Source organism: Vombatus ursinus, unplaced genomic scaffold, assembly GCF_900497805.2.
Source record: "Vombatus ursinus unplaced genomic scaffold, bare-nosed wombat genome assembly UNPS02014793.1, whole genome shotgun sequence".
Classification (NCBI taxonomy): domain Eukaryota; kingdom Metazoa; phylum Chordata; class Mammalia; order Diprotodontia; family Vombatidae; genus Vombatus; species Vombatus ursinus.
In genome coordinates this window covers 5741454-5766238 of record NW_020954571.1, presented here as the reverse complement: position 1 = coordinate 5766238, position 24785 = coordinate 5741454, and the positions used below count along the sequence as shown (strand labels likewise).

The 24785-nt window shown below is 39.4% G+C and overlaps 1 protein-coding gene across 3 annotated transcripts in view; it reads left to right on the top strand.

The window, feature by feature from the left end:
• ADAMTS13 (ADAM metallopeptidase with thrombospondin type 1 motif 13) overlaps window positions 1–24785 on the top strand; it is a 58619-nt gene that overhangs the window by 18269 nt on the left and 15565 nt on the right. For all 3 annotated transcript variants that reach the window (XM_027869765.1, XM_027869764.1, XM_027869766.1), the window contains 11 exons: window positions 930–1081; window positions 1241–1304; window positions 2039–2165; window positions 4870–5018; window positions 5938–6058; window positions 6218–6298; window positions 7119–7300; window positions 21426–21561; window positions 21708–21837; window positions 22476–22655; window positions 23906–24095. In XM_027869765.1, coding sequence (XP_027725566.1) covers window positions 930–1081; window positions 1241–1304; window positions 2039–2165; window positions 4870–5018; window positions 5938–6058; window positions 6218–6298; window positions 7119–7300; window positions 21426–21561; window positions 21708–21837; window positions 22476–22655; window positions 23906–24095 — 1512 coding nt within the window. The remainder of the gene's footprint in view (window positions 1–929; window positions 1082–1240; window positions 1305–2038; window positions 2166–4869; window positions 5019–5937; window positions 6059–6217; window positions 6299–7118; window positions 7301–21425; window positions 21562–21707; window positions 21838–22475; window positions 22656–23905; window positions 24096–24785) is intronic.

The following is a 24785-nucleotide window of genomic DNA, read 5'->3' as shown; positions in this document are numbered from 1 at the left end:
AGGAGGCCACTGTCACTGACATCACCACTCAACAGAGTATGTGGAATGACAAATGAGTTTGACACCTTTTTTTTGTGTTGACTATCTGCCTCACTGCAGAAATGTGGGTTTAAGAAAAAATCATACCTACAGTGACTAGCTCCCTGTGGTTAATTAGCATGCTTAAAAAAACCCCAAAACACCCAACTTTCCTAATGTAGTCCTCCTCCTATCCCCCTCCCAAAGAGCCATCCCTTATAAGAAAGAATAACAAAGAAGAAAAAAAGTTCAGCAAAACTAACACATTTTAAAAGTCTGACATTTAATGCAGTGTTCCATACCCATAGTCCCTCACCTCTGCAAAGAAGTAGGTGGAATTGCCTTCTCCTCTCCATTCTGTGGGGCCAGCTTTGTTATTATAATTTTGCAGCATTCATTCTTAATTTTGTTGTGTTGTTCTTTCCATTTACATTGTTGTAGTCTGTGTATGTTGTTTTTCTGACTCTGCTTCATTTTTTGTCAGTTTGATGGGTTATGGGCTCAAGCCAAGACCTTTGCCCCTTGCCTCAAAAAGAATCCTAAACCTCTAGACCTCATCAAGTTCATCTAAGTCTTTCCCCTCTTCTCTGTGTTCATCTTAGTCACTATTTCTAAAAAAAGAGTAATATTTCATTACTTTCTTGTACCACAATTTAGCCCTTTTCCAATTGATACTGTTATAAGTATGTTGGTGTATTTCTTTTTTTCTTTCTTCCTTCTTTCTTTTCCACTCTTTTCCTTCCTTCCTCCTCCTCTTCTTCCTTCTTTTTCCTCTCTCTCTGTCTCTCTCTTCCCCTTTCTCCCCTTCTCTCCCTCCCTTCATGAAACATATGCTTAGCAGTGGAATCCCTGGATCAAAAGGGATATGGACATTTTAATTACTTTATTTTCAACATATTTTTCTATTTTAGTGGTGCTCTAAGGGCCACTGCCATTCTCTGGAAGAGTTGACCTCAGTGTCCTTAGTCCATGGACAATGGTCTGGTTGGGGCCCTCCTAGCACTTGTTCCCGAACCTGTGGGGGAGGAGTCATCACCAGAAGACGGCAGTGCAACAACCCCAGGTACACGGGACCTCAGTTTCTGGGGTTAGGTGGGCGTGGGTTGGTGGGAGAACACAGGCACTTTCTTCATCTAGGAGCAGGCTGTAGTGTAGGTACACCGGGGTGAGGAAGCTGTCTGCACTGCTCTCCCTCCTGACTCTGCCCAATGGTGCTTTTCAGACCTGCCTTTGGTGGTCGTGACTGTGCAGGAGCTGACCTCAAGGCTGAGCTGTGCAACACTCAGGTAGGGATACCCCCTTTAGACCAGTTGGTGGGGTAGAGACCTTTGTTAACCCTGGTCCTATTATCCGGAGGAGCCAAGCCACTGAAGTGAGTGACAAGACCCTAGAGGTCATTTATAGTCTTTCCCCTAGGGCAAGAATTGCCTCTTACACAGCTTTCTGAACTGATAGGGATAAGAAAGGACTAAATCCTACACTACCAGATGGGTAGGGAGAAGCAGGGACATCTGTGCTGCCAGTTACAGGGACTTTGCTACCCTTCATAAAGGCACAGCTTAAAGCAATACAAAGATTTTTTTCTTGAGCTGAGTTGCAATCTGCCTCCTAACCTCCATCTGTGCATCTTAATTTTGTTTTCCAGAGCTATACAACATAATTATGTGATAGCCCTTCAGGTATCTGAAGAAAGCTGTTATGCCTCCATCATTCTCTCTTCCCCAGGCAAAGCACCCTGAGATCTGGTGTCCCAGGACATTAGGGGAGCAGATTATGTAAAAAGCCAACTTTAGACACAGTTTGTCTCACCCAAGAAAGGCCTTAATGCTAGCTATCCTCATAGACTTTAGTGCTGAGATGTACTAAGTCTCTTTTGGGGATCCTCTCTTCATTTTTTTTTCTGACCAGCTACAGTTTTCCTGACTGAATTTAAATAATTGGAGCTTTCCTCTCAATAGTCTTGTCTGCCAGAGTTCACTTTCCATCTCCTCTGGACATCCTCTGTTCCTCTTTTCTGCAGGCTTGTGTGAAGACCCAGCTAGAGTTCATGTCTGAGCAATGTGCTGCAACTGATGGGAAGCCACTATACCTCACTCCGGGGGTTCCTACCTTCTATAGCTGGAAGTCAGCTGCTCAGTATAGCCAAGGTAGAGGAAGGGGATGAGGATGCCAGGAGAGAAGTGAGGCCATCTCTCTGTCTGTGATTCTCACAATATCATCACTGCACTGCTAGAATTTATCTTTGGTGTCCTTCCGTCACCCCATCTGTGTCCCCTAAATCCTGTGTCTCATTCCTTTGTGGTGCAGTGGCAAGAGTATTAGATTTAAAGTCAGAATGTCAGGGTTCAAATCCCAGCTCTGTTCCCTATTACCTGTGTGACTTTGGGCAAATTACTTAACCTTTCTGGGCTTCATATTCTTTATCTGTAAAATGAGGGGGTTAGATAAGGAAGTTTCTAAAGTCCCTTCCAGTTCACTGGATAAATCAATCAACAAGCATTGGTAACATGCCTACTCTGTACCAGGCACTGTCCTAAGTACTGGAGATATGTCCCTGCTTATAACTAATTATTCAATGGTGACTCCTCTAGGAGCCTTAAATGCCCAAAGGAATGGAATAATAAGGATAGAATGATAGAGTATACTGGAGACATTTTGGGGTAGAGACCCTTACCACAACTGTAGTGGGAGTTGGAAGTACTGGGATTCAGTTCTGTTTATTTTCCCCATTAGCAGCAAGCGCTCTCTTAAGTCAATGGTTTTGTGGTGGATAAGTGGCCACAACTGAAAAGACGAGGAAGAACATGTACGAAACCTACATATCAGAAGCCAAATTTATTAAAGTTAAATTTTAGGATGTAGTGGGAGGGCCCTGGTCTCAGTGTAAGAAAACAATTGCTGATTGAGGCCTTGGGTATTCGCATTTGCCAGGCATCAGAATTCAACCCTGCTGCCAATCCTAGTGGTGTTAAGGGCCTAAAGTTGGGAAGCAAACCCAGGTAAAAAATATCCCTCTAGTTTTGGAAGTTCCTGGCACTCCTTGATTCTCAAGCAAAATCTTAGCTTCTCCCATGATTTATGGCATTCCTAACAACTTTCCTCACTTCCCCAACATGCTTTAAGCTTCCCAGGGTTTTAATGGGTGGGGAGACTAGGTTTACCTATTGATTCCATTTCTGAGTTGAGTTGTTAGGATATTAGAGCATTACAGTTGTTGAGAGGGTATAGAAGGAGAAAAAAAGGAAGTGTGTGTGTGTGTGTGTGTGTGTGTGTGCATGCGTGCCTATAGACCTGCTGCTCTCTTCTGTTGGCTTATCCCATTGCTTATTGTGAAAGTTTATAGTATGCTGCATACAAATAAGGGTCTGTTCTCATGGCCTTGGGCTAGGGGTCTACCTCCTTACTTATATATTCCCAGAGCTAAGGTGTATTTTCTTCCACACAAGTGGTCATCACTTCTATAGCTATAACACCTAGGGAGTTTGGAAGGGGCCTCATGGTTTAGAAATAAAAGGATAGTAAATAGAAAAAACCCAAACCCTCACAAAAAAACCTCAAAGATGCTTTTAGGGCAATCCATGGCCTAAATACATGACAATTCTTTTTAAAAATACATTGTTGATATATTTTGTTTGTATTTAACTGAATTTCTCCCCCTAGTCATCTCTTATAACAAAGAATTTAAAAATTAAGAAAAGAAAAGAAAAACAGGAAAAAATTCAGCAAAACTGATCAATATATTTTTAAAAATCTGATGTAATATGTAATATTCCACACTTGTGGACCTTCCTGAACCCACTGCTACTTCAGAGGAGTGGGTAAATGTCTTTCTTTATCTCTTCTTTAAGGACCAAGCTTAGTCTGTGTATTTTTAAAGCATTCATTTTTTCAGTGTTTTGTGTTTGTTGCTCTTTCCATTTTCATTGTTGTAGTTATTGTGTTTATTGTTTCCTTGGCTCTGCTTACTTCATTTTGCATCAGTTCATGTAAGTCTTTCCATGCTTCTCTGTGTTCAACATATTTATCATTTCTTACCACACAGTAATATTTTATTACATTTATATGTCACAATTTGTTTAGATATTCCCCAATCGATAGGCATCTATCTTGTTTCCTATTATTTGCTACTACAAAAAATGCTGCTATAAATATTTTGGTAGAAATTTTCTTTTTGTCAGTTACCTCCTTAGGGGTATATGTATAAGAATGGGATCTCTGAATCAAAAGATATTGACATTTAGTCAACTTTATTTGCATTATTCCAAACTGTTTTTCAGAATGCAAACTCGTAGTTCCACCAACAGTGCGTTAGTGTGCCTGTCTTTCTACAGCCTCTCCAACACTGACTGCTCCCATGGTTTTGTCATCTTTTCCAATTCCTTGGGACTGAGGTAAAACCTCAGAGTTGTTTTAAATGGCATTTCTATTGCCATTGGTGATTTGGAGATATCCTATGGTTGTTAATGGTTTGCATTTTTTCTTTTGAGAAATATTTATTCATATTGTTTGTTTATTTCTGGGGGACGTGACTTAACTCAATTCTCCCAAACCTGTCTCTAAGCTTTAAAGTCTTCTCTAGAAGTATAATAAACAAGTGAACATTCATTCAGGACTTTTGTCTTACACTTTATATATTGGGGTATCTTTTATCACAAAACAAGGAATGAGACCTTTAAAAAATGACTACCAGTAGTAGTCCTCAAGCTAGATCTACTTCTAAGACCACGGATGAAAGCTCTGCAGGACCCTAACCTGTCTTCACAGGCTGTCACTGCTCTCTCCACTCCTTCTTCTTCCTCTTAGGCATCAGGTAGTATAACACAGAGTTCCTTCACATCTCTGCCTTCCCAGGAAATGATCTGTGTAAGCATATGTGCTGGGCAGCTGGAAAGAACTTCATAGTGAGCCGTGGGGAAAGTTTCCTGGATGGTACGCGATGTGTGCCCGCAGATCACCAGGCAGAGGGGACCACAAGCCTCTGTGTGATGGGCAGATGCAGGGTATGTAAGGCCATTTTCTGGTGTGTGTGTGTGTATGTGTGTGTGTGTGTGTGTGTATGTGTGTGTGTGTGTCTTTCTATCTGCCTAGGAAAATCAGAATGAAGCTTGAAGGGCTTCTTGGTTCCCCCATTAGATTGTGAGCTCCTTGAGGGTAGGGACTGGTTTTTTTTTTGCCTCTTTTTTGTATCCCCAGTGCTTAGCACGGTGCCTGGCACTTAGTAGGCACTTAATAAAATGTTTATTGACTCTTTTCCACAAACCCTAGGTACGGTGTTGAAGTAGTTGAAGTTTGTCTTTGGCATCATCCCCTTTACTATCTCCTCAAATTACATCATTTGGACACTTGTCCAGGCTGCCTTTGCATGTGTATGTATGTATGAATGAATGAGAAAGCTTTTATTAAGTGCTTAACATGTGCCAAGCATCATGTTAAGCTTTGGGGATTCTAATAGAAAAGTGAGATAGTGCTTGTCCTCAAGGAGCTTACACTCTAATTGGGGGAGACAATACATAAAAGAAAGTTCAGCTGCAGGTTGAATAGAAAGGCCTGATCGTGTAGATGACAGGACCCATGGCCCCCCGGATTATATATGTAGATTTATGACAGTGCAGGGTGTAGAGATAGGGCAAATGGTAAAGTCTGGAGGACCAGAGGGTTCAGTGTCAGGGCAGATGGCAAGGCCTGGTGGTTCTCCATTTCATAGGAAGGAATAGAGTTGTCATCTAGGTCTTATGAGCAGTCAAGCAGCCAGAATAAAAGGTAATGCAAGGAGGGAGGGTGCCCTCAGGGGTGGTGACTCTTCCTACTCAACAACCTACATGGGTCTGAAATGGCCCTGGGAAGAGGAAAGTGGAGAAGGTCAGGTCCTAGTTTTGTTTGTACCCCAGAATCCAATCTTCTGCCTTCTCTTTTGATCAGGCATTTGGATGTGATGGCAGGTTGGATTCTGGACACGTGAAGGATGTGTGTCAGGTCTGTGGGGGAGACAACACCACATGCAGCAGAGTGAGCGGCTCTTACACTGGAGGGAGGGCCCAAGGTACAGCAGAACCCTTCCCAGCTTGGGGATGGTGCTTTTCCTTAAGAGAAGTTTCCTTTTCACTAGTAGTCTGATGAGAAAACACAGGACAACCCAGACTAATTCCACAGGGCTCTGATAAAGGGGCATGACCCATCTCCTGTTTGAATTTCCTCCTAGAGTACGTCACATTCCTGACAATTCCTCCTAATTTCACCACCGTGCATATCACCAACCAGAAACCTCTCTTCACACACCTGGGTAAGTAGGCAGGAAGAAAAGGCACCACAATTAGTCAGTCCTTCTGGGTCCTGCTTGGAACTGACCTTAAAATATCTACTAAAACCCATTGAAGTTAGCACTATTTATGAGCACTAAATGAATGAAAAATCATTTATCAAGTGTTTACCATGTGCCAATCACTGGCATGTTTCACACTGCAGTGAAAATATTTCCACTTTCAAAGGATTATAGATACAGCTGCCCTTCATTTTGCAGATGAACAAACTGAGGTCCAGAGTGGCTAATAAGTGATTTGCCCCTGGGGGCAGCTAGGTGATGCAGTGGATAGAGCACTGGCCCTGGAGTCAGGAGGACCTGACTTTAAATCTGGCCTCAGACCAAACACTTGACATTTACTAGCTGTGTGACCCTGGACAAGTCACTTAACCTCAATTGCCTAAAAAAAAAAAATAATAATAATAAGTGATTTGCCCAAGGTCAGAAAGGCAATAAGTGGTAGTGCCAGAATTCTAACTCAAGGTTGTCTGACCACAAATCTATTGTCTTTTCCATCATGCTGGCTGATTCACAGAAGGAAAAATCCCCAGCTGACGTAACTCTTAGCTGCAGTGGCCAGCCATTTGAGAGGGTATCCCACTTGTAATTTTTCCTTTGTAACTTTTCCCTTTTTGCTTCCATTGGTCCTGCTCACATCTCCCACCCCCTTCCCTAAGCCTCTCTGGCTAAGACTCTTTCCTGGATGTTCAGAGGTTTCTGCATCAATCCCTGACTGTGGACAGAAAGTGGAAACAGATGGCTAGCGTGCTTCCTTTAATATTGACACTGTTCTGGACCATAGCTGTGAAGATAAGAGGACAGTATGTGGTGTCTGGGAAGAGGAGCATCTCGTTAAACACCACCTACCCCTCAGTCCTGGAGGACAATCAGATTGAGTACAAGGTGTTCCTCAGCAAGGAAAAGATGCCCCACCTAGAGGAGATCCGCATCAGAGGACCCACCCAAGAGGACATTGAAATACAGGTGAGGTAGTTAAAGGCAGGAGTGAGTTGGTCAAAGTTTGACTGTGACTCTCCCTGGTTGCTCTTCTGAACCAGACAGGGGACTTAAAGGTCTCAGAGGAATAAAAGCAATAATGTATTTTTAGGAAAGTAATTTTTAATAGAAGTCATCTGAGACAGCTGTTGGCTACAATACATGCTGAGGTAGACTAGAGAGTGTTGGTGGTGCTTCTTGAAGAGATTTGGATTCACAGAGGGACTGCTCTCTACCCCCACCTCCCCAGAGATGGGAACCTGAAGCAAAGACAAATGAAGCAAATCAGTGGACAGGAGAGAAGTAGAACCCAAGAGGTAACACTCCCATACTCATTTAATCCTCAGCTCTTAGCATGAAGGCTGCACAGCATAGTGGATTGAGTACTGAGTCAAGGAGACCTGAGTTCAAATCCCACCTCTGAGACTCTTACTGGCTGTGTGAGCTTCACAAGTCAATCTCACCTCTGACATTTTTACTACTTGACTCCTGATAAGTCACTTAACCTCTATGTACCTAGATGTACTTGTTAGGCTCCTAAGCCATAGATAGGTTGGAATTCCACAAGTTAAAATGATAATATGCCTTTAGTAAGAAATAATTACGAATAAATGAATGGGAAAAAAAACATTTATCAATCACTTGCAAGGCTTGGTGGTTTTCCATCTTACTCAAAGGCCTATACCTCCCAACTCATCCAAGTGGTGTTAAAAGCCATGTTCTTCTTAGCTACCTCATGGAGCTAGAGGTGGTTGGGAGAGGAGGTGACTGATGGGAAAGCAAAGATAAAGGGCACTCCTTGCTGTCAGTTATTATGGCTAGATGAGAAAAATCTTTGTTCTCTCCTTCTTTCCTTTTTCCCTCCTTCCCTTTCTCTTCTTTCTTTCCTTTTTCTCTCTCTCAATTCCTTTCTCTCTTCCTTCTTCCTTCCCTTTCTTTCTTTTTCTCTCTCTTTCTTCCTTCTTCCTCTCTTTCTCCTTCCCATGGGTCTTCATCCATCTCTTACCTCCTAATCAAGGGCGTTCTCCAAGGTTCTATTGGAAGCTTTCTCTTCTCTCTCTACAATCTTTCTTGGTGATTTAATTAGTTTCTATGGATTCAGGTCATCTCTACATAATAACTACTAAATCTAACCCAAATGTCTCTCCTGAACAATCCACTTTCCTGACATAATTGATATTTTTTACCTTCACACATTCTACCTTCCAGCCAAACTGACTTATAAGCTATGCTTCAAATTTAGCAATTTGTCTCCTTACTCTCTGCCTGTCTCATTTCTACCTCTTAGAGTCTGAACTTCCTTCAGTGCTCAGTTCAGGTGCCACCTCAATGTGATGTAGTAGAAGGAGAGCTGGATTTAGATTTGGATCCCTGCTCTGCCACTTTCTGCCTGTAGATGGGCAAGTCCTTCAATGTTTCTGGGTCTCAGTGTTCTCATCTGTAAAATGAGGGGATTGGACTGATGGCCTCTACAATCCTTCCAGTTCCAAATCAATGATCCTACTTGAAACTCTTCCAGATCCCCATCTCTGTTCTCCTGCCCTCCATTTATGTTCTCTCCTTTTTTTAAAAAAACTTTTAATAATTTAAATTACATGTAAAAACAATTTTTAATATTATTAACATTTTTTTGAGTTCCAAATTCTCTCATTCACTCTTCCGCTCCTCCTGCCGCCCAACTGGGAAGGCAAGCAATTTGATACCATTTATACTTGTGTACTTATGTAAAACATATTTCCATGTTAGTCATGTTATAAAAGAAAACAGACAAAAAACCCAAGAAAAATAAAGAATTTTTTCCCATGTAGGAATGTAAACAGTTTAACCTTATTGAATCTCTTATAATTTCTCTTTCCTGTTTATTTTTTTATGCTTCTCTTGAGTCTTGTATTTGAAAGTCAAATTTTCTATTCAGCTCTGGTCTTTTCATCAGTTAAAAGTCTTCTGTTTTACTGAATGTCCATTTTTTTCCCCTGAAGGATTCTACTCAGTTTTGCTGAGTAGATGATTCTTGGTTGTAATTCTAGCTCTTTTGCCCTCTAGAATATCATATTCTAATTCATTCAATGCTTTAATGTAGAAACTGCTAAATCTTGTGTTATTCTGACTGTGGCTCCACAATATTTAAGTTGTTTCTTTTTGACTGTTGCAATATTTCCTCCTTGACTTGGGAGTTCTGTAATTTGGGTAAAGAGTTTGGCCAGGAGTTTTCATTTTGGGATTAAATTTCTATTTTACCCTCTGGTTCTAGAATATAAGGGCAATTTTCCTTGATATTTTCTTGAAAGATGATGTCTGGGCTCTTTTTTTGATCATGGCTTTCTGGTAGTTTAATAATTTGTAAATTATCTCTCCTGGATCAATTTTCCAAGTCAGTTGTTTTTACAATAAGGCATTTCACATTTTCTTCTATTTTTTCATTCTTTAGATTTTGTTTGATTGTTTCTTGATGTCTCATAAAGTCATTAGCTTCCACTTGCCCAATTCTAATTTTTAAGAAATTATTTTCTTCATTGAGCTTTTTGTACCTCCTTTTCCATTTGGCCAATTCTACTTCTTAAGGAGTTCTTTTCTTCAGTAAATTTTTATACTTCTTTTTTTTCCATTTGGTTAGTTCTGCTTTTTAAGGAGCTCTTCTCGTCAGTGGATTTTTGTGCCTCTTTTACCATTTGGCCTATTTTGTTTTTTAGGGTATTATTTTCTTTGGTATTTTTTTTTTTTTGTGCTTCTTTTACCAAACTCTTCTTTCATGATTTTCTTGCATCATTCACATTTCTCTTCCCAATTTTTCCCCTATCTCTCTTACTTGATTTTTTTTTTGGGGGGGGCTAGGCAATGGGGTTATGTGACTTGCTGAGGGTCACACAGCTAGCAAGTATCAAGTGTCTGAGGCTGGATTTGAACTCGGGTCCCCCTGACTCCAGGGCCAATGCTCTATCCACTGCACCACCTAGCTGCCCCCTCTTACTTGATTTTTGAAATCCTTTTTGAGATCTTCCATGGCCTGAGAACAATTCATATTTTTCTTTGGGTCTTTTGATACAGCAGTTTTGACTTTGTTGTCTTCTTCTGAGTTTGTTTTGATCTTCCCTGTCACCATAGTATCTTTCTATAGGCAGGATCTTTTCCTGCTGTTTGTTCATTTTTCCAGCCTATTTCTTGACTTTTTTTCTCATTTTATTCATTTGTTTATTTAAAAAATTTTAATACATTTATTTTTAGTTTTCAACATTTACTTCCACAAGATTTTGAGTTCCAAATTTTCATCCCATCTCGCCCCTCCCCCTACCCAAGATGGCATGCATTCTGAATATCCTTTCCCCTAGTCTGCCCTCCCTTCTATCTCTTTCCCCCTTCTCTTATCCCCTTCCCCTTCTATTTTCCTCTAGGGCAGGATAGATTTCTGTACCCCATTTCCTGTATTTCTTATTTCTCAGTTGCATGTGAAAACTTTTTTTAAACATATGTTTTTAAAACTTTGGGATCCAAATTTTCTCCTTTTCCCCCTTCCCACCCACCCTCATTGATAAGGCAAGCAACTAAATATAGGTTATACATGTGCAGTTATGCAAAACACTTCCATAGTAGACATGCTGTGAAAAACTAACTCTATTTCCCTTAATCCTATCCCGCCCCCCCCATTTATTCTATTCTTTCTTTTGACCCTGTCCCTCCTCAGTATTTGCTTCTGATTACTGCCTTTCCCAATCTGCCCTCCTCTCTATCAGGCCCCTACTCTCTTGTCCCCTTCCCCCTTATTTTTCTGTAGGGTAAGACAGATTTCCATACCCAATTGAGTGTGTATGTTATTCCCTCCTTAAGTCAAATCCTATGAGAATAAGATTCACTCATTCCCTCTCACCTTCCCCCATTTCCCCTCCACTGTAAGAGCCTTTTCTTTTCTGGTTTTTTTTTTTTGTGAGATAATTTACCCCGTTCTACCTCTCCTTTCTCCTACTCCTAGTGTAATCCTCTCTCACCCCTTAATTTTATTCTCCAGATATGACCCCTTCATCTTCAACTCACCCTGTGCCCTCTATCTATCTATCTATCTATCTACCTACCTATTTATCTATCTATCTATACATATATATCTATATATACATAGATGAAATTTTTTTCCCTTCAACTACCCTAATACTGACAAAGGTCTGATGAGTTACAAATATCATCTTTCCATGCAGGAATGTAAACAGTTCAACCTTAATAAGTCTCTTATGATTTCTCTTTCCTGTTTACCTCTTCATGTTCCACTTGAGTCTTGTATTTGAAAGTCAAATTTTCTATTCAGCTGTGGTCTTTTCATCAAGAATGCTTGAAAGTCCTCTATTTCACTGAATGACCATTTTTTTCCCCTGCCGGATTATACTCAGTTTTGCTGGGTAGGTGATTCTTGGTTGTAATCCTATCTCCTTTGCCCTCCGGAATATTATATTCCATGCCCTGTCGTCCCTTAATGCAGAAGCTGCTAAATCTTGTGTTATCCTGATTGTGTTTCCACAGTACTTGAATTGTTTCTTTCTGGCTGCTTATAATATTTTCTCCTTGATCTGGGAACTCTGGAATTTGGCTACAATATTCCTAGGAGTTTTCCTTTGAGGATCTCTTTCAGGAGGAGACCGGTGGATTCTTTCAATTTCTATTTTGCCCTCTGATTCTAAAATATCAGGGCAGTTTTCCTTGATAATTTCTTGAAAGATGATGTCTAGGCTCTTTTTTTGATCATGGCTTTCAGATAGTCCAATAATTTTTAAATTCTCTCTCCTGGATCTATTTTCTAGGTCAGTTGTTTTTCCAGTAGATATTTCACATTGTTTTCTAATTTTTCATTCTTTTGGATTTGTTTTACTGTGTCTTGATTTCTCATAAAGTCACTAGCTTCCAATTGCTCTATTCTAATTTTTAGGGAAGTATTTTCTTCAGTAATCTTTTGGACTTCCTTTTCCATTTGTCCAGTTTTGCTTTTTAGGGCATTCTTCTCCTCATTGGCTTTTTGGCCCTCTTTTGCCATTTGGGTTAAGCTATTTTTTAAGGTGTTATTTTTTTCAGTATTTTTTTGGGTCTCCTTTAGTAAGCTGTTTACTTGTTTTTCATGATTTTCTTGCATCACTCTCGGTTTTTCCTCTACTTCTCTTACTTGCTTCTCAAAATCCCTTTTGAGTTCTTCTAAGGCCTGGGACTGATTCATACTTTTCTTGGAGGCTTTGGATGTAGGAGCTTTGGCTTTGTCGTCTTCTTCTGGTTGTATGTTTTGATCTTCTTTGTCACCAAAGTAAGATAATATAGTCTGACTCTTTTTGTGCTGCTTACTCATGATGCCGGCCAATTACTTGAGTTTTAAACTCTTTGTTAAGGTAAGAGTCTGCTTCCAATGTGGAGAATGTACTGTCCCAAACTTCAGGGGTTTGTACAGCTGTTTTCAGAGATACTTCTAGGGACCTGAAAATTTTCAGTTCTTCCAGGGTGCTATGATAAGAGGCAAAGTGTTACGTCTCCACAGCCACAACAAGCTCCACCAGGCCAGCACTCCTTCTCACCCCAGGACTGCCCTTCAGAACTGTGACGCACAGATCCAAGCACAGGCAAAGCAAGAGATTCCTGACTCAGCACTGGCAAAGAGATCCCTGAAATCCCCCACTTATCAGCCACTTGATTCCCCCTCAGTCTGTGGGCCGGAAGCTCAGGGAACAGCCGCTGCCCTGGGGGCATGCTCAGGACTTTTGGCTGAGACCTAGCTTTTATCTCACTGTAGTCACAGACTTTTCCCACTGACCTTTTAAGTTGTCTTTGGTATTAATGGGTTGAGAAGTCTGGAAACCACCACAGCTGCCCATTAATCAGTTCTCTGAGACCTGCTCCAGGTTCGCTGCAGCCTGCGCGCCCACGCCAAACTGTGCTCCTCTCCCCGCCTGGTGCGATCTACCTTTCCAATCAACCATCCAGGTTGTCTTTGGCTGGAAATTTGTTTCACTCTGTCTTTTTATGGGTTCTGCTGCTTTAGAATTTGTTTAGAGCCATTTTTTATAGGTATTTGGAGGGGTTTGGGGAGAGAGCTCAAGTAAGTCACTGCTTTCCCTCCACCATCTTGGCTCTGCCCCCCTAAACTCCTATTTCTTGGCTTTTAACTGTCTACTAAAGTGGGGCTTTGTTTCTGTAGTGGAGGGGGCACTGTTCCAAGCTTCAGGTTTTTTGTTTTTTTTTTTGCAGCTGTTTGCAGAGATAATTCTGGGGACCTGCAAGTTTTTGGTTCTTCCAAAGTAGCATTATCTAGGGAGAGGTGTGTTTACTACTCTCCTGGCCTGTGCTGTGGTCTGTGAGCAACCACAAGCACTCTTTCCTGCCCCTGAACTGTGACCAGGGTCCCAGCTTCCCTGGAGCTGCAAGCTCTGGTGGGCTAGTGCTCCTCCTCACCCTGGGACAGAGATTCAGGACTGCAACTCAGATGCAAGTATGGGCAATGTAACAGAGTCCTGACCCTCATGCCAGCAAAGGGACCCATGTAATCTCTTTCTGACCAATTGTCTGACCTCCCCTACCCCCCTTACCATATGTTGACTGAGAGGTCTGCAAACCACCACTGCCACCACTGATTCAGTCGTCCCCAAGGCCTACTGCTGGCTTGCTGGGCCTCAGCCTGTGCTGGACTGTGCTTGACTCTCACCCTGGTGCAACAGACCGTTCCTGCCGACTTAGAAACTTAGAAAAGTTGTCTTTGTTTTGAGGAATTATTTAAAAATGTTTAGAGGGGTTTGGGAAGAGCTCAGGTGAGTCCTTGCCTTTTCTTCACAATCTTGGTTCTGTCATGTTCTCTCCTTCTTCAAATTATATTTGAAGTATCTATTTGTGTCCTCCTATCCTTGTATCTACTTATTTTTTCACATATTGTATCTCTGTACCCCACTTTCCACCATAGAACTTATATTCTACTTGAAGTCAGGGACAGTTTTCTTTTTATTTTTATATCCGTAGAACCCATCACAATATCCTGAATCTACTTGATAGTCTGTGATTCTTTTTTTCTTTTAAAAAATATTAATTTTGACAATCTCTGAAGGTCAGACTCATTTTGTTGTTTTTTTTTTTAACCAAGCCTTTGAAGAGACTGGAGATGAGTTGGAAACACAGTCCAAGAAGCTATGACTATAGTTGGTAGACTAGAGGCTTTGAAAGTTGGTATGGATAACTATACCAGGGATTAGACCCTAATACTGTATGTCAAGGGTACCTGCAAAAATAATGGAAGAGAAAGAGTGCAAGGAGGTATTGGTGTCTACTGGGGACGAGACCATGATCTGAACATAAGTGGTACACATTCTGAACAGTCAAACCAAAGAGCAACATTAGAAACAGTTGACAAAGGGATTGAGCAAGCAAAGGCCCAAAATGACAGATTTATTGTGTGCACAGATAATCAACTTATCACCAAAGGTACAAATGACTGAATTGACAAATGGAAAGAAAATGGCTGGAAAACAAGTTAAAAAATAAAGATGTCCACAGAGACCAGTTAACTAAGCTGGATAATATGACTTAGAACACGAATGTTGAGTGGAAGTATGTACCTGCTCACTCAAAAATTGAAGGCAATGCTGAAGCTCAAAGATTAGCCAGGGAAGCAACCAGAAAATGAGAAGATTCAATTACTACTTGCAGATGGTGAAATTTAAAGTGTCACTCTCTTTAACCCTGCAATATAATCTCCAAATCATTTTCTCTTTACCCTTCCCCCGCCTTGTGTTGGAGCTGTCTTTCATGGCTATCTTTGGTCATTTTCTTCATATTCTTTCTCAGTTTTTCTATGTGCTATTTTAATTTTTCTTCAATAACATAAATGAAAACTATGTACTATATACCATATTATAAACAACTGTAGAAATTGTTCACACATACTAATAATAAGAGGCAGATATCCTCATCTCTGTTAGATCCAACTGAACTCTGACTTATTCAAGTCTTGCCCCAGACCACCTAGAAACCAATCTAGACTGCTTGACTGCTCATATGACTTGAGGTTATGGTAGTCACCAACTTTTCCTTCAGGTAAAATGGACTGTGAAACAAACCTTGACATCTGCCCTGATACTGCTTTCTAAGGACTTCCTGGCTTTACCATTTGCCCTGTTTGCATGCCCTACAGTATCCCAATATCTGACCTTCTGACAATCTAAAGATGAAATGCCTGTCTGGGCCATGCAGTCTGCCCCTCTGGTGCATTCTTATGACTTTTAGGACTTAGAACTTTTAAAAAAGTCTTTTCATTTACCCAGCAACTGAACTCTCTAATATGTTGTCTTCTCCACCCTCCCCCTCCCTAAGGATGAACTTGACCATAGACTGTCTTATTGTAGTTATCATCCATCCCCAGTGCTGACCATAACACTTGGAACTTGGTAGGAATAGAAATTCAATAAATGTTTTTTCATTTAAAAAATAAAATACATTAATTTCTTTTGAACATACTTTTTTTTTTAAATTTTGAGTTCCAAATTCTCTTTCACCTTTCAGCCATTGAGAAAGCAAGCAATATGATATCAATTGTACATGTGAAATTGTGAATTTCCATATTGGCCATGTCTCAAAAAAAGCAAGAAAAATAAAGTGAAAAATTGTATTTCAATTTACACTTAGAGTTTATCAGTTCTCTTTCTGTAGATCAATAGCATGTTTCCTCATGTCAGAATTGTCTTAGATCATTGTATTGATCAGAGTCTTTCATTGTTGATCATTGTTATAATATTGCTGTTATTGTGTACAATAATCTGGTTCTACTCACTTCACTCTGCATCAATTCATGTAAGTCTTCTGTTTTTCTGAAACCATCCTGATCATTTTTTATAGAACAATAGGATTATCATATACCACAACTTGTTCAGCCATTCCCCAATTGATGGGCATCCCCTAAATTTTCACTTCTTTGTCACCATTAAAAGAGCTGCTATAATTTTTTGTATATATAGGTCCTTTTCCTTTTGGCTTTTTATGTCTTTGGCATACAGTAGTATTGCTGGATGAAAGGGTATGCACAGTTTTATAGCCCTTTGGGCATGGCTCCAAATTGTTCTCCAGAATGGTTGGATCAGTTCACAACTCCACTAACAGTGCATTATTCCTTATTTTTCCACATTCCTCCAACATTTGTCATTTTCCTTTTCTGACATGTTAGCCTGATAGGTGTGAGGTGGTACCTCAGAGTTGTTTTGTATTTCTCTAATCAATAGTAACTTAGAGCATTTTCCATATGACTATAGATAGCTTTGATTTCTTCTTCTCAAAACTACCTCTTCATATCCTTTGATCATTTGTCAATTGAGGAATGGCTCTTATTTCTATGAATTTGACTCAATTCCCTATATATTTGAGAAATGAGGCCTTCATCAGGGAAACTTGCTGTAAAAATGTTTTCTAAGATTCCAGCTTTCCTTCTAATTTTGGCTATATTGGTTTTGCTAGTGCAAAAAGCTTTTTAATTACAAATAAGCAAAATGATTCATTATACTTCCCGTGATCTTCTTTATTTCTTGTTTGGTCATAAACTCTTCCCTTTTAGATCTAAAAGGTAAAATTTTCCATGCTCCTTTAGTTTGCTTATGATATCACCCTTTTTTGTCTAAATCATGTACCCATTTTCACCTTCTCTTGGTATATATCACTGTGAGATGTTGGTTTATGCCTAGTTTCTGCCAAACTGTTTTCCAATTTTCCCAGCAACTTTTGTAAAATGGTGAGTGTTTGCCTCCAAATCTTGGATCTTTGGCTTTATCAAGTACTAGATTACCATGGTAATTTGCTGTGTATTGTGTACCTAATCCATTCCACTGATCACCACTCTATTTCTTAGCCACTACCAAGTTGTTTTGATGATTACCACTTTGTAATATAGTTTAAAATCTGATGCTGCTAGGCTGCCTTCCTTCACAGTTTTTTTCATTGATTCCTTCCATATTCTTGACCATTTGTTCTGCCAGATGAATTTTGTTATTATTTTTTCCAGATCTATAGAAGAAATTTTGGTACTTTGATTGCCATGGCACTAAATAAATTAAATTAATTTAGGTAGAATTGTCATTTTTATTATATTGACTTGGCCTACACATGAGCAACTAATATTTCTCTAGATGTTTAGATCTGACTTTATTTGTATGAAAAGTGTTTTGTAATTGTGTTCCTATAGTTCCTGGGTTTGTCTTGGCAGTTATATTCCCAAGTATTTTATATTATCTGTAGGTACTTTAAATGGAATTTCTCTTTCTATCTCTTCCTGTTGGACTTTATTGGTAATATATAGAAATACTAACGATTTATGTGAATTTATTTTACATCCTACAATTTTGCTAAAGTTGTTAATTGTTTCAACTAGTTTTTTAGTTGATTCTCTAGGATTCTCTAAGTATATCATCATATCACCTGTAAAGGATGATAGTTTTATTTCCTCATTGCCTATTCTCATTCCTTCAATTTCTTTTTCTTGTCTAATTGCTATAAATTGTCTAATTGCTATAAATAGCATATCTAGTACAATCTAGTACAAAGATGTCCTGGACATCTTTGCTTCTCCCTTGATCTTACTGGGAAAACTTTTATTTTATCTTCATTACAGATAATGCTTGCTGATGCTTTTAGATAGATACTACTTATCATTTTAAAGTTTCATTTATTTCAAGTGTTTTTAACAGAAATGGGTGTTGTGTTCTAGTGTTTTTTTTTGTAAATAGTATTTTATTTTTGTCCCAGTTACATGTCAAGAAAATTTTTAGCATTCATTTTTGCAAGATTTTGAAATCCAAATTTTTCTCCCTCCCTTCCCTCTTCTGAAAATGATAGGCAGTTTGATATAATTTATACATGTGCTAGCATGTAAAACACATTTCCATATTAGTCACAGTTGTGAAAGAAGAAAGAGATCCAAAGGGGAAAACAACATGAGAAAGAATAAAGTAAGTGAGAAAAATATGCTTCAATCTGTATTCAGAGTCCATCAGTTTTTTATCTGAATGTGGATAGCATTTTCCTTTGTGAGTCCTTTGTACTTATCTTGGATCATTGTATTGCTGAGAAGAGCTGAATCATTCATAGTTGATCATTACTCAATATTGATGATAGTGTATACTATGTTTTCTTGGTTCTGTTCATTTCACTTTGCATCACTTTGTACAAGTCTTTCCAAGTTTTTCTGAAATCTGTTCATCATTTCTTATTGCACAATAGTATTCCATTATATTCATATATATTATATTCATATAGTTGTTCAACCATTTCCCAGTTGATGGGTATCCCCCCAGTTTCCAATATTTTGCCACCCCTAAAAGGGCTGCTATAAATATTTTTGCGCATGTAGGTTCTTTTCCTTTTTTTTATGATTTCTAGTGTTTTTAACAGAAATAGATGTTGTATTTTGTCAAAAGCTTTTTCTGCATCTATTGAGATTATATAATTTTTGTTGTTTTGGTTATTGATATGGTCAATTATGCTTATAGTTTTCCTAATATTGAATCAGCCCTGCATTCCTGGAATAACTCCCACCTGATCATGGTGTATGATCTTTGTGATATACTGCTATAATTTCCTTGCTAGTATTTTATTTAAAATTATTATATCACTATTCATTAGGGAAATTGGTCTGTAATTTTCTTTCTCTGTTTTGACTCTCCCTGGTTAAGGTATCAAGATCATATTTATGTCACAGAAGGAATTTGGTAGAATTCCTTCTTTATCTTTTTTTTTCAAATAATTTAAATATTATTGAAATTAATTGTTCTTTAAATGCTTGGTAGAATTCACTTGTGACCATATGGTCCTTGGGATTTTTTCTGAGGGAGCTCATTTATGACTTGTTCAATTTCTTTTTCTAAGATAGAGTTATTTAAGTCATCTGTTACCTCTTCTGTTAGTCTGAGAAATTTATATTTTTGTAAATATTCATTTATTTCACTTAGGTTTTCAGTTTTATGGCGTGTAATTGGACAAATAGCTCCTAATAATTGCTTTAATTTCATTTTCATTGATGGCACATTACCTTTTTCATTTTTGATACTGGTAGTTTGGTTTTCTTCTTTCTTTTTTTTTTAAATAAAATTAACCAATGGCTTATCTTTATTGTTTTTTTTTTCGTAAAACCAGCTCCTAGCTTTATTTATTAGATTGATTTTTTTTACTTTCAATTTTATTAATCTCTTCTTTGATTTTCAGATTTCTGTTTTACCGGGGATTTTTAATTGGTTCTTTTTTTAGTTTTTTTCTTAATTGCCTGCCTAATTCATTGATCTGCTCTTTTTCTCTTTTACTGATATACCCGTTTAGAAATATAAATTTGCCCCTAAGAACTACTTTGGCTGCATCCCACACATTTTGATATGTTGTCTCATTGTTGTCGTTATTTTTAATGATATTATTGAAGTTTTCTATGATTTATTCTTTGATCCACTTATTCTTTAGAATTAGATTATTTAGTTTCCAATTAATTTTTAATCTATACTTCCAAGGCCCTTTATTTTACGCAATTTTTATAGTATTATGATCTGAAAAGGGTTCATTTAATGTTTTTATTTTTCTGCACTTGTTTATGAAGTTTTTATGCCCTAGTACATGGTCAATTTTTGTGAAGCTGAGAAAAAGGTATACTCCTTTTTATTCCTATTCAATTTCCTCTAGAGGTCTATCATATCTAACTTTTCTAAAATTCTATTCATTTCCTTAACTTCCTTCTTATTTCTTTTGTGGTAGATTTATTTTGTTCTGAGAGGGGAAAGTTGAGGTCACCCACAGTATAATTTACCTGTAATAGTCTATGATTGTTGGGATACACAGAAGTATGTAGAGTCTATTTTCAGGGAGGTTACAATCTAGTTGAAGAGACAAAACTTATATACATGAAATAATTAAAGAACAATGTAAGATAACATATGGTTGAAAATGGTAGCTTATATGCTATAGACTGCAAACATGTTAGAAGTTGAGAAAAGGAAAAAGGTGATTGTTAGCTGGGATAGCTGGGAAAGTCTCATAGAGGAGATGGGACCCTTTGACCTAGTCATCCCATTTGTATCTATAGACTAGGCCTGCACAACATATGGCCACTTGTGGCCCACCAAAGGATTTTGGGAGGCCTGAGAAAAATGTAAGGTTTCCACTGCACACTCTCCTGTTTGTCATCTGACCTGTGGCAACCAACCATTGTCAGTCTGTCTCTAGTCTAACCTATCTGCAGCCCAAAGAAATTTAGCCTATTTTAATTTTAATTTAATTTAATTAATTTAATTTAATTTTAATTTAGCCTACTTACTGCCAAGTTGTGCAGGTCTGTTATAGACCCTAAGGAGGTCAAAGACAGAAAGAATGGCCCTCTGTATGTGTGTGTGTGTATGTGTGTGTGTGTGTGTGTGTGTGTATAATACATACATACATATATATGTATATATATGTGTGTGTGTGCATATATATACATATATATGTATATATATGAAATATATATCCAGATAACCATATCAGCATGTGTTTTGGTAGCAAACAGCTGGAAACAGAATAGATGCCTCTCTGTTGGTGAATAGCTCAAACAAATTGTGGTATGTGAATATAATAGACTATGACAATGCCATAAGAAATGATGAATATGAAGAATTCAAAAAAGCATGGAAAGATTTATGAACTGCTGCAGATTGAAGTAAGCAGAATCAGGAACACAATGTTCCCGATGAGGATCGGAATGCATATGGAGAGAACAAAAAGACTGGTCATTGTATGATTATAAAGATCAATCTTGACCCTAGAGAAGAGGTATGAAAATCTGCTCCCTTCCTTCTTTGCAGAGTTGGGAGACTATGGATGTAGATTCTTACCTATACTTTCAGACTTTCTTGATGTGTTTTTTAGTTTTGCTAAATTGCATTTTTTTCTTCTTTTAAAAAATTCTGCCATATTTTTATTATATAGCAAATACAAGGGATGGCTCCCTATGTAGAAGAAAGGGGAAGGGATATATATTTAAAAATATAGGTAACATAAAACCAAATGACATCAATAAAAATTTTAATTTAAAAAGAGGAAGTGGGGCCTGAATGATTCATTCTCCATTACTCTGGACTCTCAATTTATTTTAAACTCTCCTATTCTGATGCAGGTTTACAGGAAGTATGGGAATGAATATGGCAACCTCACCAGCCCTGAGATCACTTTCAGCTACTTCAAGCCTAAGCAGCAGCAGGCCTGGATGTGGGCGGTGGTACATGGGGCCTGTTCAGTAAGCTGTGGGGAAGGTGAGGCTTGGGAGGCTGGCATTTTACTTCCTTCACCAGCAGAAGGGAATTACTACTTCTTTCTCTAAGGGTCTAGATGGACCTCATCCTAAAACATCAGGCAAAAGGACAACCTAGTCCTTTCCTTGTGTTGTTTTCCTTCTCAGGAGTACGTCAAGTGAGTTATAGCTGCTTTGACCAAGCCCAGGACAAATGGACTGATGATTTCTACTGTGGAGGGACTGTGAAGCCCAAGTCATGGGAGGAACTCTGTGTCCCTGGGCCATGTCCACCACAGTGAGTGCTGTTGACATGGTTTTGGTTTCATAATTCTCTTAGCAGAAGATGGTTATTTGGGGGCTATCTGGCTACTTAGCTCTCACCTTCCAGTCGTATTCCCATCCATCACTTATGTTACTACTTAACTATATAGGCAGCCGATGGGGGTGTTGACTAAGGGCATGGGCTGGGACTAGATTATAGTAAGTATTTCTTACCCCCTTTCCCCAAATATTCACACTGGAGAGACTGGGGGCAGCGTTGTAGGGGAAAAGATGTCTCAAGAGAAGCTTTAGTTGGGAGAGAGTTAATGCATTGATTATGTGTATAGGATTCTCGAGTCTGTTTTAGCCTCAGTCTCCTTCTTTTTGCTAACTAGCAAAAATTGGAATTTTCAAAGCACAGATCCTGAGGCAATTGTCCTGATTTTGCCACTTCTTAGGGCAGTAGCCCTGCAGCTAGACAAAAGGCTCAGAACCATTTTTTTCCTAAGTTGAGAAGAGTTTAGCCTAGCCTGGGTCTACTTTACCTGGTTCAGTGTTTATTGATTGATTGGAGGCAGTAGAACTCTCTGGGAGTCTGCCCCAGCCAGCCTAGCTCCAGGAATCCTTCCAGGACAAGGCCAAGCCTCACTGGCTCTCGTCCTTCCTTCTTAGTTGGGCAGTAGGAGACTTTGGTCCTTGTAGCACAACCTGTGGAGGAGGAGTGAGAGAACGGACAATAAGCTGTGTGAAGGTGGAGGGCAACCTTACCCTGATGTTACCAGAATCCTACTGCAAAGCTTCTCTCCAGCCCACTGCTACTGAGATCTGCAACCCCCAGCTCTGCCTTACCAGGTAATGGGGGCACTCATCAGCCCAGGGGAAATGGGTAAAGTTTGTCTTAAGGAACTCCCCAGACTGACTGTGACTTGGAGCCTTTCCAACTCTTTCAGTGCCTCATTCCCTTTACCACCTTTGACATCCACCCCGCCCTCAGGAGCCCACCAGAAGTATTCTATTAGCCCAGGCTTCTTACTCCCAAACCAGGTGCCCAATCATCACTGGGGGCTATTCTCTGTCATCCTTCTTTCCTCTCTTCTTACCCTCCTTTGCCCACTAAAACTTCCTTATCCTGTATCGTTTCCTCAGGGGTATCTGTCACCCAACTAACCTGTTCAACTTCCTCCCTTCTTCCCCCAAAAAAATGTGCTAGTCAGAAAGGGCTAGTAAGATATTCTTGGGTAACATATGTTAATTTTGTCATCTGGAATCATTTTCCTCAGCCTTTATTGCCTGTTCTATGAGAGACACTAACGGTGGTCTCGGTGGGAAAGGAAGGTCATTCAATAACAGGACAATGGGGAAAGAGATATTGGGGACAGGCATGTCCTTGTAGCATTTCCTATGGAGGAGGAGTGAGACCATCTTTCAAATCACCCACCTAGTCCACTTCAACTTAATTCACAGATGTTAATTAAATATCAGTTATTTGAAAGGCACTACGAGGTGTAGGTAGGAGATATAAAGATCAGAACAAAATAGTCCTCCTCCTCAGGGAGTTTTCCATAGAATCAACCTTGCCTGATACCCCCATGGTTCTTTGGGATTCTCTCTCCATGATCCCCTTAGATATAACTTGTAGCATAGAGACTTTTTCACCTTCCATGCCACCTCTAGGTGACAAGAGTGTATAGCATGTTGGGATGGACACTTCCAAGTCAGGAAGACCTGAATTTGAATGTTTTCTCAGACACTTTATAGCTTTCTGACCCTGGGCAAGTCAGCCTCAGTTTCCTCATCTGTAAAATGGGGATAATAATAGCACCTACCTCATAGGGTTGTGGTGAGGTTCAAATGAGATAACATATGTATGGTGCTTTGCAAACCTTGAAGTACTGGCTATCATTGTTATTGTTATCAACTTTCTTCTCAGGAATGGTGGCTCTTTGGAGATAAGATGGAAGGTGTCTTGGTTTCTTCTTTTTTTATTCCTACCTTCTCTTCTTTGGGGTTCATGATCTTGGTTAGGGGTACTGCATAAGCCACACAGCAGAGGCATTCAGAGAGAAAGATGGGACCTCCTGATTCTTATATTTTGTCTTCAGGTGGAAGGTGTCAGAACCTGGTCCGTGCTCTTCAGTCTGTGGTCTGGGTCTAGCCCAGAGGAATGTGACATGCATGCAAGAAGGGGATGGCATGGAAGGCCCAGTGGATGATAGGCTATGCTCTATGGAAGAAAAACCTTCTCACTTCTTGCCATGTGTGGTGACAGTCTGCCCCCTGGGCTGGAATACTGTAAGTGTCCTGACTCAGCCACCTCTACCTGCTCAGTTCCAAGGGCCAAATTCATCGTGAGAAAGGAATAATCTGGAATGTGTTTGGGAGGGAGGTGGGAAAAGCGATACTGCCCATGTCCAGTTAGGCTGGAAGGATGATGGCTGAAGGTGAGGAGTCTCTACCTGTCCCTCTTCTCTGGGAAAGTATCATCCCTGAAGTTTTCTTTTCTGCCCAAGCAAAGTTTCTTCTTTTTAGTCTTTTCTTTGAGCTTTGATGGCTAAAGGCCAAAAGGAAGATTAAAAACCAGACTGGGTCACCCTTCTCCTTTTAAGTCAGCCCAGAGGGATTAATTTATTAGAAATTTATAAAGATAGGCTGGCTTTATTTCACAGGGAAATGCTTTCTTTTTCTATATCTAAGAACTAGGAGGCTCGATGGCTCTCATATAGTGGCAAGTTGCCTGTGGTGGTCTCAACTAGGATTTGGGGAATTTGGAGTCAGGAAAACTTGGGTTTGAATCCTGCCTCAGACACTTACTAGCGGTATGACCTTGGGCAAGTCACTTAACCTCAGGCTACTTATCTGTAAAATAGAGATAATAATAGTACCTACTTCACAGAGTTCTTAGGAAGATCAAGTGATATAAAATATGTAAAGCACTCTGCAAACCTACCATGCCATGTCTATTATGTTAGACTGTACTGTTGG